The sequence below is a fragment of the Pan troglodytes genome, chromosome 11 (assembly GCF_028858775.2).
Source record: "Pan troglodytes isolate AG18354 chromosome 11, NHGRI_mPanTro3-v2.0_pri, whole genome shotgun sequence".
Taxonomy (NCBI): domain Eukaryota; kingdom Metazoa; phylum Chordata; class Mammalia; order Primates; family Hominidae; genus Pan; species Pan troglodytes.
In genome coordinates, this window is record NC_072409.2 from 14,824,657 (window position 1) to 14,844,894 (window position 20,238).

Here is a 20,238-nt window from a genome sequence, read left to right on the forward strand (position 1 = left end):
TATTCTTACTTCTGTTGCCTTGAGAGCTCAGGGGAAAACTTTATAATTCATCTTCTCTTTTTATCCCTCAGATTGTTTTTATTTTGATTTTTTTTTTATTTAACTTGAGTTATTGTATGGTTGTTTTCATTTGCAGCTGTGGCATAAGAATGAAAAGAAAAGAAACAAAAGCAGATGGCAGAGAAAACGAAAGGAGTAAGACATTTCCAGCCCTTATGAATATTTAAAAACATGTGCTGCTGGTTCCTTTCTACTTTAGATCTGTGCCATTCCTTTGACTTTGAAAGTGAAAACGAGAATGTTCCCTACCTTAGCTGATGGTGGCCTTGACCTTGGCCAGTGTTGGGAAAGCCTTCCTGTTTCTGGGAGAAAAGCATTAACTTGCTAATGAGAATCAGCATTCCCTTTCATAATAATCACCATCTATTGAGTACTGTGTGTGTGACAAGCTCTTTATAAACATTATTGCAAATCTTCAAAATCAAGCTGCAAGGTAAATATAGCTCCATTGTATATATTAGGAAATTGAAGCTCAGAGAGGTTTAATAACTTACCTACTGTCACACAGCCAAGAAATAGTGGAGCCTGCACTTGAAATCCAAGGCCATCTGATATTAAAGCTTTCCTTACTAATATCCTCTGAAGTGTTAGAGAATAAATTGTACCCATCACCGAGATTTTATGAAAAAATTCTTCATGTCGGCTTCTTGATGACTTGCTAATTGTAGACGTATGTTGTCATTCATTAATTATGCATTTATTCAGCAAATATTTATAGAGCACTTATTATGTACCAGGCACTATGCTAATTAAATTTTGCTAATAAAAGGTCCCAGTAGAAACCATATGGTATTTCCCATGTAAATTTCTTTTTCCCCCTTCCTCCTTCAGAAGTAGTCCTAAATAGGGACCACAAATCAATTCCCAACTTGAATTGTATATTTGGTTTATTCTAGGCACTTATTAACACACATTTGTGATAAAATATTTTCAAAGCAGATCAAGACAAGCTCATGCTTTTCCCCCAAAGGACAGTCAGGTCAAAAGCCAAGTTAGTAGCTAGCTCCTGATGCTTTTTGAGGGCATTGTTGAACTGAGAAGTCAAATAGGATATGTACAGTGAAGGTTTCGATTTTGCATTTGACTTTGTAAAATGCCTCATATTTCTTGGCATTTCCAGATGACTCTGGAAGCCGTTCTTCCTCTCAGAGTGGGGATGCTCAGATCTCTCTGAGAGATGCTAGCTTCAGGCCCTTTGTGTGCTGTATGTAGGGTTCTGAATCAGCCCCCACATGGTGCATCACATATTCCATGTAGGATTTTCAACAAAAGATGCACAGTCCACATAGGTGATGGGGCATCAATCTGGACACAATTCTGAAGTAACATCCAGTTAATCAGATCTGCGCCGATTCCAATCACTGTCTTCATCGATGCCATGAAATTTTGCATAGGAAATAGATCAATGCTAGATTAAGTGGAATTGTTGATATTCTTGATGGCAGGGACAGAACTCAAATGAAAGTGTGGTGCGGCGGAAGCAGAAATGTCTGGCCCTCACCTGGCTTCCCCATTTACTAGATTGGAGGTAACTGAGCCAATGTTTTCAGGTGGAGGTGAATAGTGATTACTACTGACACAAAGCAGGTGCTCTGTAAATAGTAAATACTATCTTTGTGTTATTCATAGCTATATAGCTGTATATATAGTCAATATATATTAATGTATCTCTGGTGCTAAGAATTTCAACTGAGGCCAGGTATGGTGGCTCACACCTATAATCCCAGCACTTTGGGAGGCCAAGGGGGTGGATCACTTGGGGCCAAGAGTTCAAGACCAGCCTGGGCAACATAGTGAAACCCCATCTCTACAAAAAATAGAAAAAATTAGCTAGGCATGGTGGTACATGCCTGTAATCCCAGCTACTCAGGAGGCTGAAGCACGAGAATTGCTTGAACCTGGGGGATGATGGTTACAGTGAGCCAAGATCGTGCCACTGCACTCCAGCCTGGGCAGTAGAGCAAGACCCTGTCTTGGAAAAAAAAAAAAAAAAAAAGAATTTCAACTGAATTTTTTTTTTGCATCAACTAAATATATAGACTTAACACACAGAATGGAAGTGGATTAGATGGATAGTTGTGGCCAAAATTCTCTTATATATGCCAAACTCTGGGCTTTCTAGCTTTTGTTAAAGATTGGGTTCCAGTAAGTAAGCAAAAGTTGTATGTCATTGCCATTTTGCAGCAAGTGCTTATGAATACTTACTATATTCCTGGCAGTGGGCATAGGAAGATAGGTGGACATAGATGGTTCTGGATCTGAGGAAACACTACTTCACCAAAGAACTCAAGCATCCAGTCAAGATATGGAGAATAGAGATTTTTTTTTTTAAGCTAAGAAGCAGCAAGACGCCAAGAGTGGAATGGTGCCACTGTGACAGAGCTCATCTGGGAGGGGTGGGAGGGGATAAGGACCAGGAATTTAGTTTCAGACAGAAGAGGAAGGGAAGCTGGGCTGTGGTGGGACTGATGGTTAGGAAATGCACACACACATACACAAATGTGTGTTGGTTTAATGATCAGAAATCATAGATTACTAGTTAGGTAATTCCTCAACTGAGATTTGGCTAAACTTGACCCTGAGGCTTGAACAGAGAGGCCAAGTGAGAGAAAACAGTTCAGATTTGGAAGTCAAAGTCTTGGGTCCAAATCCTAGACTCTGGTCCTACTAAAGATGTGACTTTGAGTGAGTCACATCTCCTGCCTGGGCCTCAGTGTCTTTTGCTAAGTCATTGCCAGGGAGATAGCTAAAAACATTGCTGTACATGAGGAGCCTGGCACCAAGTAGGCAGCTGGAAAAATGTTTTGAGGTGATAACAGTCACTGAGCCCTACACTGAGATGCACCTTCATTTCCTTGAGCAGCACCCAAGACTGAATGTGCCAAGAGCCTTGTGGGGAAGCTTTGGATGATTTCTTTTTTCCTTTTTCTCTTTTTCTTTTCTTTTTTCTTTTTTTTTTTTTTTTTTTTTTTTTTGAGATGGAGTCTTACTCTCTCACCCAGGCTGGAGTGCAGTGGTGCGATCTCAGCTCACTGCAACCTTCGCCTCCTGGGTTCAAGCAATTCTTCTGCCTCAGCCTCCCAAGTAGCTGAGATTACAGGTGTGCGCCACCACACCCAGCTAATTTTTTGTATTTTTAGTAGAGAAGGGGCTTCACTATGTTGGTCAGGCTGGTCTCAAACTCCTGACCTCAAATGATCCGCCCACCTTGGCCTCCCAAAGTGCTGTGATTACAGGTGTAAGCCACCATGCCCAGACTGGACAATTTCAATGTGAACTGTTTTCCAGGTGGAAAAATTAGGTAAAGAAGAGGCCCTTTGTATTATCTATGTTACAGATTCTGTGCTGATCTCTATACTGAAGACTCTATAGGAAAACTGTCTTTTCAATTTCTCTGCTACATTTTTTAAGTTGAAATTTAATCCACATACCACAAAATTCACCCTTTTAAAAGTATACAGTTCTGGCCCGAACTGCAGTGGCTCACACCTGTAATGCCAGCACTTTGGGAGGTGGGCAGATTGCTTGAGCCCAGGAGTTCGAGACCAATCCTGGGCAACATGGCAAAATCATGTCCCTGTAAAACAAATACAAAAATTAGCCAGGTGTGATGGTGTGTACCTGTAGTCCCAGCTCTCCGTGAGGCTGAAGTAGAAGAATCACCTGAACGTGGAAAGTTGAGGCTGCAACGAGCTGTGATCACGCCATTGCACTCCAACCTGGTCGAGGAGAGTGAGACTCTGTCTCAATCAATCAATCAATCAATCAATGTATGTATACAGATCAGTGGTTTGTAGTCTATTCCAACTATCTAATTCTATTCCAACTATCTAATCCACTATCCATCTAATAGATATATCACCACCACTAATTCCAGACACATTCGATTTTTAATACAGTCTATATTGTTAGTAAAGTAATACATTCTTATTATAAAAAACTTTTTTAGGCTGGGTGCGGTGGCTCATGCCTGTAATCCCAGCGCTTTGGGAGGCCCAGGTGGGTGGATCACCTGAGATCAGGAGTTCAAGACCAGCTTGGCTAACATGGTGAGACCCCGTCTCTACTAAAAATGCAAAAATTAGCTGGGCGTGGTGGCGTGTGCCTGTAATCCCAGCTACTCTGAGGCTGAGGCAGGAGAATCACTTGAACCTGAGAGGCGGAGGTTGCAGTGAGCTGAGATCGCGTCACTGCACTCCAGCCTGGGTGACAGAACGAGACTCTGTCTCAAAAATAATAATAATAATAAATAAAAAACTTTTTTAGCCTTTTAAAGTACATATAGCAAAAAGCAAAAGGTCTGTAAAAATGGGTTAGTCTGTGTAGATGGTTGCCATTCAGCCTTTAGCCCTGTCCCTCTAGAGGCACCCCGGAAGGCACCGATGTCAGGAGTATAGCGGGACAGCTCTCACTGGCCTCAGCAGTGTCACTCCCAGCGTTACTGAGACTTTCAGGGTTAAAGAAGACAAGGTGTCCCTTTAACACAGGAGTGACCTTCCCAGATAGGGGAATGGTGCTTGTTGGCTCAGCCACCCACCCTTTGGGGAGCTGTCTGGACCACAGCCTAACCACCTCCTGGCTACTGTATCTGCCTCTGAGCCTCTGGACCTGCCCTGCCGCTCCCACCTTCCCCAGCCCCCTCCTGCTGCCTGATGTCAGGAGGGGCAACAGCCCGCCTCCCCTGCCCTAGTTTCTGCTGGCCTCCATGCAACGTTGCTGGCCCCGACTCCTGCCTACCTGCCTGAGCATTGGCCTGGTTTTCCATTTCTCATGACACATTCTGTATGTGAGTGACACATTCCTCACTCCTCCCTGATTTGGAGCCTGGCTTGAACCCAACACTTAGAAAACTCTGGACATTCTGGGGCACAGTATAGGGGGCTCTATAGCAACGACACTCTAGATATGTTCCTGGGAGCCATAGTTCACCCATAAGGCAGAGGCCACAGACCAAGTAACATCAGGGTCACAGGAAGTTTCAGCAGTGCAGCAAGTGATCTCATGGCAGGGCTTCTGGAGATAGTGTGCCTGCCTCTTTCAGGTGCTGGCACCAGGGGCAGTATGTGCAGCACCAGCATAGTGATAGGCTCTGAGTGACCTCTCAGCAAGTGCGGGTTCGTCTTCCCTTTAAAACGTGATGAATGGAAAGGCGAGGCTGCAAAGGTAATTGGATGCTATGCATCTTGGCACATGGGATGAGTCCTGGAAAAACAGCAAGAGAAAATCTCCTTTTATTATCAGTTGCGCTATTTTTTATCCTTTTTTTTCTGTTACTTTCTCTTCATTTATTTCTCCATAAGCCTCTTTCTCTTTTTCTCTTATTTATTTTGTGGCTCATTCATTCATGTGTTTCCACAGGCTCTCATGGGCTGCTTGTGGCTCACAACTTGAGATGTCCTTTCTGTGTCTGGCTTTAGCTGTTACGGTTCTCATTGAATTCTCTGTGGCAGCAGAGAGCCCTGTCTCCTGACCTTTGCTCTGTGATTAACTTCTCCTGCCGCAGTGGTCTTAGCCACGGAGCCTTCCTGATGTTTTCCGAGTCTGTCGCCTTCCGGTAGGCCAAGGAGGCTCAAAAGGGTGGGCTACCCCAGGCTTTGATGTTGACCTCTCCAGAATTTTGTCCAGGTGTTATCTTTGTAACTCATGTGTTCATTTCTGTTGGGTCCAGTGGCTTGGGGCTCTAGAAGGCATCTCCGCCACCCCCACCTGCATAGGTTACCCCAGGAAGCCACAAAGCCACACTCAGAAGGGCATTGTCCTCCCTTTCCCAGTCACTGATCAGCTCCAGTGATACACGTGTCTTGCATTAGCAAACCATCTCCAGTGCCCACTGGACATCAGTGCACACTGAGCTCACCTCTGCTGTCACAGGGCCCCGTGCTCTTGCTGTCGAAACCACAAATGGAAACTAGGCCATCTCTGCCTTCTCTCCTAATCCAGAATTATTCCTGGTCTCCTCATGAATCGTCATCCTCTGTTGTTGCTCATAAATCGGAGAGGGCTGGGTTGGACACCAGGAAAGACATTAAATACTTTTTCCCCTAAAAAGAAAAAAGCTTGCCTACCTCATGGCAGTTACCCCATACTTTCTACTTCTCACCAGCTGTGACCTTTGTCGAGTCACTTAACCTCTTTGAGCCATGGGTTCCTCTGTGAATTATGGAGACCCACCTTTCAAGATTGCTGCGAGATGCAATGAGGTCATCCCAGGCCCTTCCGTTGTGTACCCGACAACAACCTGTGCATCTCCTTGTAGCGGTTTGCGCATATGCAATAATGTGCTTATTTGATCTGCCATTAACTGTGAGCTTCACATGGGGACCAGATCTATTCTATCCTCTTGCCCCAGGCCAGCATGGTGCCTGATATTAGTGATACCTGTTGACTGACTGACTAACCGGCCTGTGGAAAACACTTTTCCCTCCCCAGGAGCCTTTTGAAAATTCAAGCTCCTGGGTGGCTGGTTTATTTTTCTCCTGTGGACACCACAAAACACCTCACAGTCTTGTTTCCCTTTTGGGTTGGTGGCCAGAGTGCTCAGAGCCAAACCTGTGACCATCCCAGCAGGTGTCCCAGCATGAAATAGAAACACTAACCTTGCCACAGCTTCCTTTTTTTCCCCCTTAGCTCCTATTTCTTTTCATACTTTTGTTGCTATGTTGCAAATATTCATATAAATTGCCTTAAATCCCGCTTAGAACAGAAAAGAGTATCAGTCAATTCCAGCTAGTAAGGCAAATATAGTTTTATTCTGACTATGAACCCACTAGCTATTTTACTTTTTTAGCTATAATTATCCAGTAACCATTTTTTTTTTTTTTTGAGACGGAGTCTTGCTCTGTCGCCCAGGCTGGAGTACAGTGGCGCGATCTCAGCTCACTGCAAGCTCCGCCTCCCAGGTTCACGCCATTCTCCTGCCTCAGCCTCCCGAGTAGCTGGGACTACAGGCACCCGCCACCACGCCCGGCTTATTTTTTGTATTTTTAGTAGAGATGGGGTTTCACCGTGTTAGCCAGGATGGTCTCGATCTCCTGACCTTGTAATCCACCCGCCTCGGCCTCCCAAAGTGCTGGGATTACAGGCGTGAGCCACCGTGTCCGGCCTCCAGTAACCATTTTTTGTCGACAGTAGCATAATGGTTAAGAGAAGTCACTAGCAAGTAAGAGTAGCGTAAGAGACTTGGAAGTAGAAGGATTTGGGCTGGGATCACCATTAACTGGGTGATCCCATAGGCACGTTTTTGAGAATACCTTTTTAAGTCTATAAAATGGCCAGGCACAGTGGCTCACGCCCATAATCCCAGTACTTTGGAAGGCCAAGGCAGGTGGATCACCTGAGGTCAGGAGTTCGAGACCAAGCTGGGCAACATGGTGAAACCCTGTCTCCACTAAAAATACAAAAACCAGCCAGGCGTGGTAGTACGCACCTGTAATCCCAGCAACTCGAGGGACTGAGGCAGGAGAATCACTTGAACCCAGGAGACAGAGGTTGCAGTGGGCCAAGATCGCACCACTGCACTCTAGCCTGGGCAACAGAGCAAGACTCTGTCTCAAAAAAAAGCTGTAAAATGGATGGTGTAAATTGGGTTATTTGAGGATTAAATGAGATAAGGTGGCTGGAGCCTCCCATGCAGCCCTTGAAATGTGGTGTGTGCTCAGTAAATAGCTCGACTGTTTTACCCTTCCTGCTCTGCACATGGCACCATGGGAGGCTCTGGGAAATAGGATTCTGTGCTTTTGTGACTGACAATCTAGAGTCACCCTTCAAATCAGCACATGCTTTATGCCAAATGGGTAACCCGGACAAAAGCCCCTACCAAGAGAGGTGTTAGCCACCACTGGGCGATCTGAGAGGCAGGCAGCATGGCTTCAGTAGGACTTGAAGGAATAGTGAAGCTGAGGCCTGTGGGGCCACCATGTGACTGAGATGAGCTCAGAGGCACTTCAGGGACCAGAAGCTTCCTGTGATGGAAAAGGTAGCAGGGGAGGAGGAGCTCAGACAGAATGTAGAAGCTTCTAGGTCTTTTCACAGCTGCAGGCCAGCCCTTAGGGAGCAGGTTAGAGAAAACCACCTAACCTCCTTCCTCTGCAGGCTGTGGGAATGCTGGTCTCCAGGAAATAAGAAGCTTGCTTTATCCCCGTATCATGGGCTTGGGTTCTAGTCCCAGTTCTGCCACTTACTAGCTGTGTGACGTCAGATGAATGATTTAGCTTTTCCAATCTTAGTTTTTCCATCTGTGAAATGGTAGTTCTGATAGTACCCTCCTTGTGCTGCTATGGTGAGAATCTAATGAGGAAAATGCCTTAGCCTATGCTGGCTCTTGGCAAATTTGCAGTCAGTGGTGGCTGCTCTTACTGGCTTCCTCTCCTACACTGGCAGTTACCTTAGCCTGAAGAGCAGCTGTCTCATCGCTCTCAGTAAGCCCAAAACCATGATCATTCGCATTCTCCAGCAAGATATGTTCTCTGGTGTCTGTTCTTTTTCTTTTTCCCGTTCTCTTGTCCTTTAACCTCTCTAATAAAGCCAGGCTCATTATTTCGAGCAGAATTTAAAACCACAAGACAATCTGTGTTTACACGTTTGTGTCTTTTACAAAAAAAGAAAGAAAAGCTCACATAAGACCTCCTTCAGAGTTTTTCTTTCTGACTGTGGGATCCCCTTTGCCTGATCAGGGTATTTAATTAAGAAGGTGGTGGGCCTCTGAGAGGTAAGGTGACACTGTGATGTGTATATTGTAACGTGGATACCTATGTGTAAACAGTGATCTTTCCAAATCCCTGGGCTGCCCTAAGCTGTGTTCCTTCATGATAGCAGAGGTGTTGCCCACCTGGAGGTGGAGGGACCGCCTCTCCCTTGTTTCCTCTCCCCTCCCACTTTGTCTTGGGAAGCTGTATTTTTTATTTTTATTTTTTTAAGCAGCCAGTGTTCCTTTATTTCACTGGACTCATTTCCAATTAGTAGCTGCTCACCTCAGGGGAACATGATTAACAGAGCCCTGGTTATCTGGGGGAAAGGAATTAAACAAATTGTGAAAGTGCGGTAATAATGAACAAGGACTACAGGATCGTTAGTAAGTCTGCAGTTTCCATATTCTTGCTTCTTCCTTGCTGGGAATAAGCTCATGCCATAGGACTTACCTGTCAGAGAAGCGCTCGGCATCACAGGCCTGGAACCAAGAGGACTGGCGAATAGCCCTTTTGGTACCCCAGCGCTCTTTTCCTTTCAGCTTAAGTACTGAGTATGTGCTGTGTGACCTCATGTGCAGAGCTTGGGCTGTCTGTTCAGCAGCCTTGCGTCTGAAGTACGGCTTCACCACTGACCAGCTGTGCGATCTTGGCAAATTTTATCTTTCTGAGCCTGTTTCCTAACCTGAAAATATGGATGATAGCACCACCTTGCAGAGTTCCCTTGAGCATTATGTGTGTAATGCGTAAAAGTGACTGAATTATAGTAGCTCAATAAAAGTTCCTTTTCCTCTTAAGAGGATTCAAACTAAAGATATCTTCCAGGTAAAGGTTATTCTGTTGTGTCTGCCTCAACACCAGCAACAGAGCCCTTTTCCTTTTCAGGGGAGAAGGAAAAAAAGAGTCACTTTTACTCTCCGGTTTGTAACTGATGAAATCAGATAGTGCAGTAATTCCCAGAGAACAAAAGCTTCATACGTATATGCCCCATTCTGCTATTCCAGGATGTACAATAGCATCCTACAATCACTGTCAGTCATACAGCAGTTGTGACATGGTTGTCATGACCTGCCTATGCATAAGTTTGGTTATAACTGTTAATATTATCACCACTTTAATTTAATTATGTGTATTGTTGGTTCTGCACATGTTGTTTAATTGCCGTTTAAAATGTCTTCAAAATTGCACTATGATTCAATATTGAAAGGTAAAGTCACTGTGAATGCTAAAAGGCTCTGGAGAAGAGAAGCAGAGTATATACATTTGCTATTACTGATGCAGATATTTCCATTCACGTTTTCTAGAACAGCAACAAATAAGTTCTTTCTTGAACCTAAACAGGAAGATCACTTCTAGTAGATGGATTTTGGTTTGGTTTTGTAACTGAGATACCCTTGGAAAAACATGGACGTTTATGCCTCTGAATTAGAAAAGGATTCAGATGTGTTGGATTCTGAATATGAAGAAGTTTTTTTTTTAAATAGCTTACCCAATTTATTTTGCTATGTTTTATTTTTAATGTATGCTCAAGAGTGATAAGAGGTTTTTAAAAATGTGTCCAAGTGATCAGAAAGTCATGAACCATTGTTTCATTGATAGTTTTTCCGTTATTGGTGGTACATTAGAAAGGAAAGGCACCCTCCTGACGAGAGTGATGAGCAACCCTCCTGAACTCAGTGGAGTACCCGGGAGACAAGAGTGTGCTTAGGAGTCAGAAATCCATGCGTAGAGATGGTGTGTGCCTGTCAAGCACCTCCCATTCTTCATGGCATCTTGACCATTCTTACCAGCAGTTTACCAGGTACCCTAGAGCGGGTATCCTACAGAACCAGAGCTGGAACAAGAAACCATTCTGTGGGTAATAGGAGAGTGGGTCCAATGGTGCCAGCCATGCCAGGGGCTCAGAGAAAACCCTACCATGTGCTGCTGCTGTGCCAGGTACGTCAGAGGTTGTCTCTAATCTCTACAACAATCCTGAAAGATTTCTACTAGGCCAGGTACTGCCTTATTGGAAAATGCTTTGCTAGGATATAACAAAAGATAAGAAACAGCCCTGTCCTTTAATTTTTAGTAATTCGGTGTCTAGGAGTTCATGCAACATGAAGGTGTTCATTTTTATCACAGTGATACTTATAGAAAATTGGAAGCAACTTAATGTCTACTCTAGGGATAGCATTCGATAAATTATGATACATCCGTATTTGGTGGAATATTATGCAGTCTTTAATAATCACAAAAATTATAGAACAATCTGGGAAATGTTCATGTAGCCAATGAGAAAATAAAACAATGTATGCACTTTATAATTTCAAAGATATAAAGCCGTTAATGTGAGCCAGTATTAGAAAGGAATGCAAAAGAAAAAGTAATTGTGTTAGGATAATATAATCATGGGTAGGTGTTTTTCTCCCCAAACATTTCTTTTAAAAATAAAAAGACAAAGAAGAGATTCCAAGGAACTGAGTCAGTAGCTACAATAATTATTGAGATATAGTGAGAATAGAAATTGTTTTCAGACTGTACCTAGAATTACCCAATTGGATAAGTACCACATTGAGATGTTCAGGAAATTCTGGGTTTCTTTTTCTTCCCTCTCCCTCTCACCACTTGGAATTCATAATTATATATTTGCAGAGTAAACATGCAGTAGATTCAGGGAAGTATCTGAGGCTTGATACGTAAATGATGACAATGTAAAAGGTATTTGTCCAAATTTGCATTCATACAAAACATGGAGCTGCTATGATTTCAGAATAAATGTGTTTTAAATATTTTCTAAATACAGAGCTGTTGCAGTTCTAACAATACTTGGCTAAGAAAACTACATTTCTGCGATAGGCTGTAATTACTCTTTGGATAATTATTGGGCTTTAAAAAATGCCTATCTAAAGATACTTGAAGAGTGAGTTCCATTTTGCCCTTTCTTGCCTCTTCAGTCTCTTCCATGAGGTCCCTTTTTCCTTTCAGGGTATCATTGATTTTTATTGTAGGACAAAAGGGCGTAGCATTAAAGTCTACATACATAAGATCCTATGGTTAAGTTATACAGAGGGGTTTTGCTATACATATTTGTTTTCAGCCGTTTGAATGTCTTTTTCTGTATATTAACTCATTTGTTGGAATTTCAGTTCTACAATTCTGGTTAAAACCCATGGTCACTGGTCAATTGCATGATTAAATGTAGGAGATGGGAAGGGTGATAAGATTTAGTTAAATATTATGGATTTGTGCTTTCTCCCTTCTATGTGTTAGGCTGTGCTTCTGGTCACATTAATAAGTGGCCATTTTTCTGGAATTTGTACTCTTCCTGCTTCCTTTCATTACATTAGGCAAGGTTCCACTAGATGAGACATTTGCAGTCTTAAGACTTCCTGCCAGGGTTCAGACTTTGTATTTTTGACATTGAAGCTGTCGTGTTCCTGAAGCTACTTAATTAGAAACACATTCATTTCAGTGTACACTGGAAAAAGCTTGGACAGCAGAGCCAGGCACACTGGGAAGTTTGAGCATTTGTGTAGCTGGCAGCTAAACTAATGGTTTACAGTTTAAGGGGAAAAAAAATATCACAGGGCATTTCCTTGCCCCTAGAAGCAAAGAGAAGCTGAATACACACAGCAGATACCTAAAAAAAAAAAAAAGAAGAAGAAGAAAAGACAACTCCACTTTCACTGCAATTGTGTGTATAGTTCTTTCTTTAGCTATTATCAAATACAAAAGTCTCCTAGAATAGTTAGCAAACTGAGCTGCTAATATTCAAGTCTGTTTTACATGTTCCCAAGACGTATTATATTACTGCTGAGATCTGTAGTAAGGAGGACATTTTATATTCTGGGGAAAGAAAGGATTTTTGCTTGAATTTTATTTGTTGAATGGTAATGAGGGAATTGTGTCCTTTCTTATTTTTAAATGTTTGAGCAATTTAAAAATATATATGTGATGTTTGGAAACCTCCCTTGCCTATCCATTGCTTTCAGGATAAAGCCTAAACTCCTTAGTATTCAGTTGGAAGCAAACCTCTCCTGTCTCATTACTTACCACTCCTCGTTTCTCCAACTTTGTCCCCAAAGAGCCATCCTTGTCCATCCACCTCTACTCTACCAGCTGCCCCAGAAGAAAAGTACCTGGTCACCCCAGTCTGAGTCAGGTGTCTTTTCTCTAGGTTCACAAAATACCTTCTGCACATTTCATAGAATATATCCCATACTACAGAGACAGATGGAAAAGTTGCCCATCACACCCTTCCTCGCTATCCCTTGACCTCCTTCCCCTAACCCAAAGGAAAGCATTGCATGGGGAGTGAGCTGGGGGATTTCAGGTTCTATATCACAAAGTCAGTGTGGCACAAAGGAAGAAATGCATACTTGGGAATCAAATCCCAGGTCTACCACTGACTTTGTTTTGTGGTATTAGGTAAGTGATTTAACCTCTTTAGGCCTAGTCCCTTCTCTGTAAAATGGGTATTGTATCTATGGGTATTGCAAAGTTGTTATGTGGATTAGAATAGATGAATTTAAAGTTCCTCATATAATGTCTAGCACATTTGTTATTGGTAGGTAACATAAATGATAATGTATACACACACACACATACACACCGACCCCTGAAATCAACGGCAGGACCGGTGTATCCAAAATGCCCAGGTTTTAAGCCCATTGGAGTTTAGTTCTCATGCCTTTGCTCAGTCACTGACTTAGGCAACCCATGGCTCCGTGAATGAAGCAGTTGGCAGAGGCTTTCTGAATTATAGTGTCATGGGATGGCATGTGTGCAACTGGGGAGGAGATGCTTGCTGGCAGCTCTCCAAGTACTTTGTCCAATCAGAGTGGACAGTTAGATCACATCTCTTGATGACAGAGGAAGCAGCAAATACAAAATATTCTTCTTCGAAACACATTATGCCCTTCATCCAACCTTAACTGCTTTTTCTGTTGTAATCATGGCAATAATCGTTCCCATCTGTATTAGAACTCTGCTGATCATTTAACGTATATTTTCTTTGATTCTAGTAACAACGTGCTGGCTGGAATCCAGGATTCCATTTTAAAGATAAGGCAACTGAGGCTGTGCAGTTGCAGAGCCGCTCTTTAGGGGCTAATATCAAGGTTGATACCCATGCTGTTTCCAATGCTGCCCACGTTTTGAAATTCTTCTGAAGTTTCTAGGCTTGGGAACAAAATGTCATATTAGGATTTTTGTTGTGAAAGGAAATGTAACTATGCATACGTTTATTAAAACAGTTTTTCTCCAAATAGTGAACCATCTGTAATTTTCTGTCAGAAGCAACAGACATTAAAGCAGCTGTGTGTCTCTGTTTCTCTTCACAGTGCTCCCATGCCCTACCTCATAGGAATCCATTTAAGTTTAATGGAGGTAAGTTGGCTTCTTTCCTCCCCAGATGGCTCTACCTGGGGCTTTGTTTCATTGTGTGGCGGTGGAGAGACCCAGTCTCAGCAGTCACAGCTCTGCACGTGGGAGCATGCTGAAGCAGCACCTCCCAGCGTACAGAGCTGAGCGTTCGGTTTGGACGCTGTGCACTGGGCTCTGTTTTCAGGGTTTTCCCACTTTGCCGAGAGACTGTGGATTTTCATGGGTTGAGGGAGTGAGAGTCAAGGAGGCAGGAGGAAAGGGTTCTTTAAGGGTTTGAACGAGGGAAGGGAAATGATTTGCTTTTCAAAATGTTTGTTCTAATCGCTATAGCAATATTGCATTCTTCATTGTAGTAAATGTGATATAAAATGTATATAGAATCATGAAGAGGGAAATTAAAATTATGCACAATGCCATTATTCCAGATTGAACCATTGTTAGCATTTTACTAATCTCCCTCTTGGTCTTTAGTCTCTAAATATATGTTTTGTATAAATATGCATAATTGATATACTTTATAATTTTGTGTCTTTATTTTAATTAACATGGCTTTGGAATCTCTACATGTTTTTATCTACTCTCAGTAATAATTTTTAATTTGCCACCTATCATTCCCACTATTTGGATATACCACAACGTAACTGTTTTCCTACTGTTGGACACTGAGGTTGTTTATAATTTTTCACTATTATAAATAGCATTTCAGTGAACATCTTTATGCATAAGGCTTTATCTGCATTTTGCCTCATTTCCCTAGCATAGAACCCCTAAAGTAGAAATGCTTGGTCAAAGCTATGCATCGGATGCCAGATTGCTTTCTGTATGGCTGTACCAATTAGATAGCAATTCTTTTAAAGGACTTTTCTGTGCTTTTGTAAGTGTCATTAGTTTGTAGACATGGACCCTAAGCCCTTTCCTCCTCAGGAGAGAGTTTTAATTTGTACTAGAGCAAAATGAGGCGTGGGGAGGGTGCTTGCCTGTGTTGCACAGGAGATAAGCTCTCAGAGGGAAAATCTACAGCCATGTCCGTCTGCGGTGGTGCTTTGCATGTCTTGAAGGAAGTGCTACTTCTCTTCTTCTGTTCCCTTCATTTCACGTCGACGAGGACCACCTGCTTCACTAACTGTTGCACACTGTGCTATTGTGCTTACGAAAATGAAAGAAGTTGGTTATCGAAAAACCTGTTTGTTTGACATTGAGAATCTTGATCAAAATAGACCACAGAAATCTGCTCAAATTTCTAATTTGACAGGCCGGCCATGTGGCTCCTACATTCTGTTAACAGTTCCTCCTTGTCATCACCCAGCCCTAAGCACATACAGTACACAGTTTATGGACTATCTGGGATGATGTATTTAGATCAGATTGAAGAGATTTCTTCTGTGTTTTACCTTTGTTTGTCAAGTTTGGGGGTCTATTCAAAGCTCCCTTATGAAAAATTGAAATTCAAAGTAAATACTTACCAATGGACCGTTAGTGCCAATTGCTGTAGAGTTTGAAACACTAATATAACGACTATTTGGTCTATCGGAGTCCACAGTTCCCTCCCGCCTGCCTCTCCTCCTGCCTTCCAGACTGCTCCAGCACAGGCTTTTTCAGATTCCTTTTTATGTCCCAGCGCCTCAGCATTCTCCAAGTTTCTAGTTTTGTCTTTCTCTTCTTTTCTATGTGCCCTCTAGTCACCTTGTTTAAGGCCTTTTGCTTCAGCTACCAGGTCAATGTCAATGACTCAGCTGGGATTCTAACGCTGGTCTGCCTCTCTCTGAACTTCAGGTCCAAAGTTTAAAGTGCCAATTGGATTTCACCTGGATGTACTACGGATGTCTCCCCCAGTCTTCCCCAAACAATTTATTATCTGCACACACACACACACACGCACACACACTCTCTCTGTGTGTGTGTGTGTGTGTGTCTGTGTCGCTCTCTCTCTCTCTAAGCCACTCCACTCCCCTTCCACTGTTCCTGGTCCCTGTGAATGGCACTACTGCCTTCAATGGCACCTAAGTGGGACACACTGATCATGGCTGAATGCTCTTCTTCCTCATCCTCTCTAAATACTCACAGAGCTCTAAAACGTCTCTCGCCCTGTTCTTTCCTCACTGCCTTCATTGACACTTTTCTTTGCTTTCTTGGATTCTTGCAAAAGCCTTATTCATTTGATAAACAACATGAGGGCCTCTTATGTTCCAAGCATTTTGCTAGGTCCTGGAGGTATGGAGATGAATATAAAGTTCAGTGCATAGTCACAACATTGCATGGGTTGCCCTCCAGCTGGTCACTTGATAACCATGGGCTACATAATGCTCGAGGAGGAGCCTTCCAGCCTCCCCTACACAGTCCCTGGGTTCTGCACAATCTCTCCACTACTGTCAAGCCTTCTGGCTGGTCACTGACCCATGTTAGCTTGTGCTCCTGCTGATCCCTAAACATATCCACATTCCCACCCCTCTGCAAGCATCAGCCCTGCCCTTCTCCACCTCTTCCAAGAAGTCCTCCTGCTCTGTTTTCTTCTTTCACTTATGGTGCCTCTTGCTCTGAATAATAGCTGTTTGCTTCCTTGTTCCTCTCCATCATCCCCTGGAGCATGACTTCTTTGGGAACAAGGACTGTTCCCATTCACTGTGGTGTCCTCAGAACCTAACAGGATGCCACACAGGTGATATTCTCTGAGCAAATGCTTTGTGAAAAGAAGCGTTGAGTGAATGCTTGGAAAGCTGTAATTGGGAGCACATTTAGAAGCCCTCTAATAGGCATCACTGTTTTCAGGCAACCCAATGCCATAATTTTACTTACAGGTGCGGGAAGTGAATTTTTTACTTTTTATATAATTGTAAGTAATTTAAAATAAGGCCTTTTGTAGTAAAACATGCAATGTAAAATATGCGTACATTTTGCAGCTGAAACTTGAGACAGAGTTTTGCACTTACATGAATGGGTGCAGGTCTCTTCTGCTCAGCCTTTGAAGGGCGTTAAGGGAGAAGGCTTAGGAAGCACTGGCCCAGATAGATCTTAGCCCTGCTGATTGACGGAGGCTGGGGAGGAGTTTGCTGTGCTGAACTCCTGTGTAGTCAGCACAAAAATAAAAACAAAAATGGGAGTTGCCCCACTCTTGAAACCAGCCAAGACACTTTCTGAACAAAGAAGTGTTTCCTGAGTGTGTAGGGCAGCCGTGAACTACTGAATCTTAGAATTCAGTCTCCTGACCTCCTCCCTGGAATTTCAGCTCAGATTCCGAGTGCTCTAGTTGTGCCTTCTGATGGGGTTTATCTAGTTCGATTGTACCCTTCAGGTGAAAGGGATGCTCCTTCTGCGGTTTCCTGCAGGAACCTGTAGCTCAGACCTGGGGCCAAAGGAAAGCTGTTTACGGAAGGTGCTCAGGAAGGCCCATCTCCTCTCGCTACACTAGTTTTCTTACTGGCAATTCAGCAAAAGGCTTATTTTTGACTGTCTTGTTATTTTTTCTTGAAAGCTATAGGCACCTTATTATGCCTTTGCATATGTGCCAGAATTTTTTAAACTTCAAATGAATGTGGCAGATGTTCATAAAAGTTTAGAAAAAGCTACCATAGGAAGACTTTTTAACCATTTTTATGACACTCAAATTTGTTGCACAAAAAGAAATATAAATTACAAACTTGCATTGTTATTTTTAAAAAGGTTATTTTGGGGAAAGACCTAATTCTGGTTCATGCTCTTACAAGATGCCATTAAATGATAACCTAGTCACCTTACAGAGTCCGCCTTCCTCCCAAAGTGACAAGTGTATACCTGATCGCCATTCTTCTCTCTCCTTCTGCCTGTTTATAGTTTCTCTCTCATTTAAGCAATCTGAGGCTAGTGGCATGTTAGCAGAATAGCCAAGGGTATTGGCATAGACCTCGTTTCTTCTTGGAGAGAATGATCATGTTAGCTGGCAGCTAGGAAATCCCAAAACACGGCCAGATTCCACAGTGACTGTCCTTTCATTCAAGCGATCTCAATTTAGTTCAAGAGACATTTATGCAGCCCCTCTTCTGTGCCATCTCTGGTAGCAGGTGCCAGGTCATGTCTGGTCGATGGTGCTTCTCCTGTTTGATAAATGAAGACCTTCCTCCTCAAGCCTCACAAACAATGCTTTGTGTACAGACCTCAGAGTGACATGAGGGATGCATCCAGAAGGTATTTTCTATCCTCCTTGGTGGTGGGATGGTCAGGAAGGAGAAGGGAAAGGTGACAGCAATGACAGTTCCAGACAGAGGCTCAGGTGGCTTGTAAATGAAGTTCCACCCATACACAGGGGCAGTGAAGTAGAGCAGTTAGAATGTGACACCTCTACTTCCTGCTTACTTGATCGTGGGCAAGGTAATTGACCTCTGAGTCTCTATTTTCTCACCTGTAAACTGAGGATAATGGCTGTGTCTCGCTTATGGGATCACTGGGAGGATCCAGTGAGATAATGCCTATGAGATGCCCAGCACAGTGCCTGCACATAAAGAGCTGGTTTTACTTCTTTAGTGGCCTTCAAGCCGTTTCCATTTTTAAGCTGATGGCTTTGAAACTGTGTTTTAGGAGCTCTTGGGTTCCCAGGATCATCATCCTCATGTCCTAGGGAAAGACAGTTTCAACACAATTGGTTTGTGCCTGCCTCGTTTTCTCCTGGTCTGCAATGCAGAGGCACGGTACCAGGCTTGGGAGTGACACTTCTGTAGAATTTGACAAATGTACTTCCAAACCCCTGCTTGACCACTTCCCTGCTGTGCTAACTCCAGCCATGATACTTCATCTTTCTGTATCTTGCTTTCTTCCTAAGAGCTGAGTCCTGTATATGGACAGCATATCCCAGTGTCTGGCATGTGGTGGGGACACAATATACATTCCTTTCTGCAACAGAGTTTTGAGAGCTTTCTGTGTACGGGGCACCATGTTTATACTAGGGGCTCTGTATAAAAATGGCAAATGTGATATAATATCCACCTTCACAGGGTTGTGTGTAGACCAGATGCAGAAAAATATAAAGTAATTGTAGTGAATTTGGGATGATGTAGGCTCTGGGAGGAGAGATGCTGACCCTAGCCTTGAGAATAATGCTTCTCAGAGGAAGAGAATGCCCACACTGAAACCTAGCAGATAAATATAAGAATTAGGTAAACCAGGGAGCAGAGAGCAGCATCTGCAAAGACTTAGGTGTAGGCAAAGGGGGCTTTCCAGGAGATATGAGTAGTTCAGCCTCCGATAGGAGCATGAGCTGAGGTAAGCAGGCCAGGCCCAGCCCATCCAGGGCCTTGGAGGCTGCAGTAAAGAGTTTGAACTTTATAGGGCAATGGAGAGCCATTGAAGGGTGTAAATAGAGGAGGGACATGGTCAGGCCTTCTCCTTCTGGGCCATTAGAAACACAGTCCTTCCGTATAAAATGCTTGGAAACCACTTAACCATGTTAATAAAGTAAATTGATATTTGCAAAGATCAAGGTAATTCTTTAGGAAATTACACATCAAAAACATGTACATAAAATTCAGATGGTTCAGTGTCCCAAACCTGAGCTTCTTTGCTACCAAGCTGTGACAGAGGTGTTTGTAGTGATGGCTTTCTTCAAAGTATTAGCACCACTTTTACTAGATTGTGTCTTTTCTTCTCTGTTTTCAAGTACTTTTTATGAATTAGTTATTTTTTCTACACCTCAGTTTAAGGGTATGAGTGTATTTTATGTACTATGTGGTAGTTCAAGGCAGTAGGAGCAGGGGGAGTGAGACCCAGGGACCAGTTGGGGGGCCCCCAGCTGCTTCTCCCCTCTAATGCAATTTCAAGAGATGTGTGATGGGTGCATGGGGAGCTCCTGGCATTCTGCTGCTTTCACCATCTTTTACCTAGGAATGCTTAGCCATGGGTCCCTAGAAGCCTGGTTTTGCAAATATACAAGTGCTTAAAACAGCACTGAGCCTCCATTCAGAGGACAGCATCCAGGTGCCAAATCAAAGCTCATCTTGGTCTCGGGATCCAGAGGCCACATTTGTCTATGTCTACAACAAGGTTCCCAATTTAACTATGGAGCTTTTACACAAAATAATATAGGATTCATTTATTTACAGGCAAGGGGAAAGTAATGGGGTTTTTTTTCCTTTGCATTTCAAAGAACTGGAATTTCTGTCAA

The 20,238-nt window shown here is 43.1% G+C and overlaps 1 protein-coding gene across 20 annotated transcripts in view; it reads left to right on the plus strand.

The window, feature by feature from the left end:
* DENND1A (DENN domain containing 1A) overlaps nt 1-20,238 on the plus strand; it is a 542,971-nt gene that overhangs the window by 300,494 nt on the left and 222,239 nt on the right. For all 20 annotated transcript variants that reach the window (XR_010148858.1, XM_009457264.5, XM_054659070.2 and 17 more), the window contains one exon: nt 14,069-14,114. Coding sequence is in view for 19 of the 20 variants with exons in the window: in XM_009457264.5 (XP_009455539.1) it covers nt 14,069-14,114 (46 nt within the window). In the remaining variant the exon portion in view is untranslated. The remainder of the gene's footprint in view (nt 1-14,068; nt 14,115-20,238) is intronic.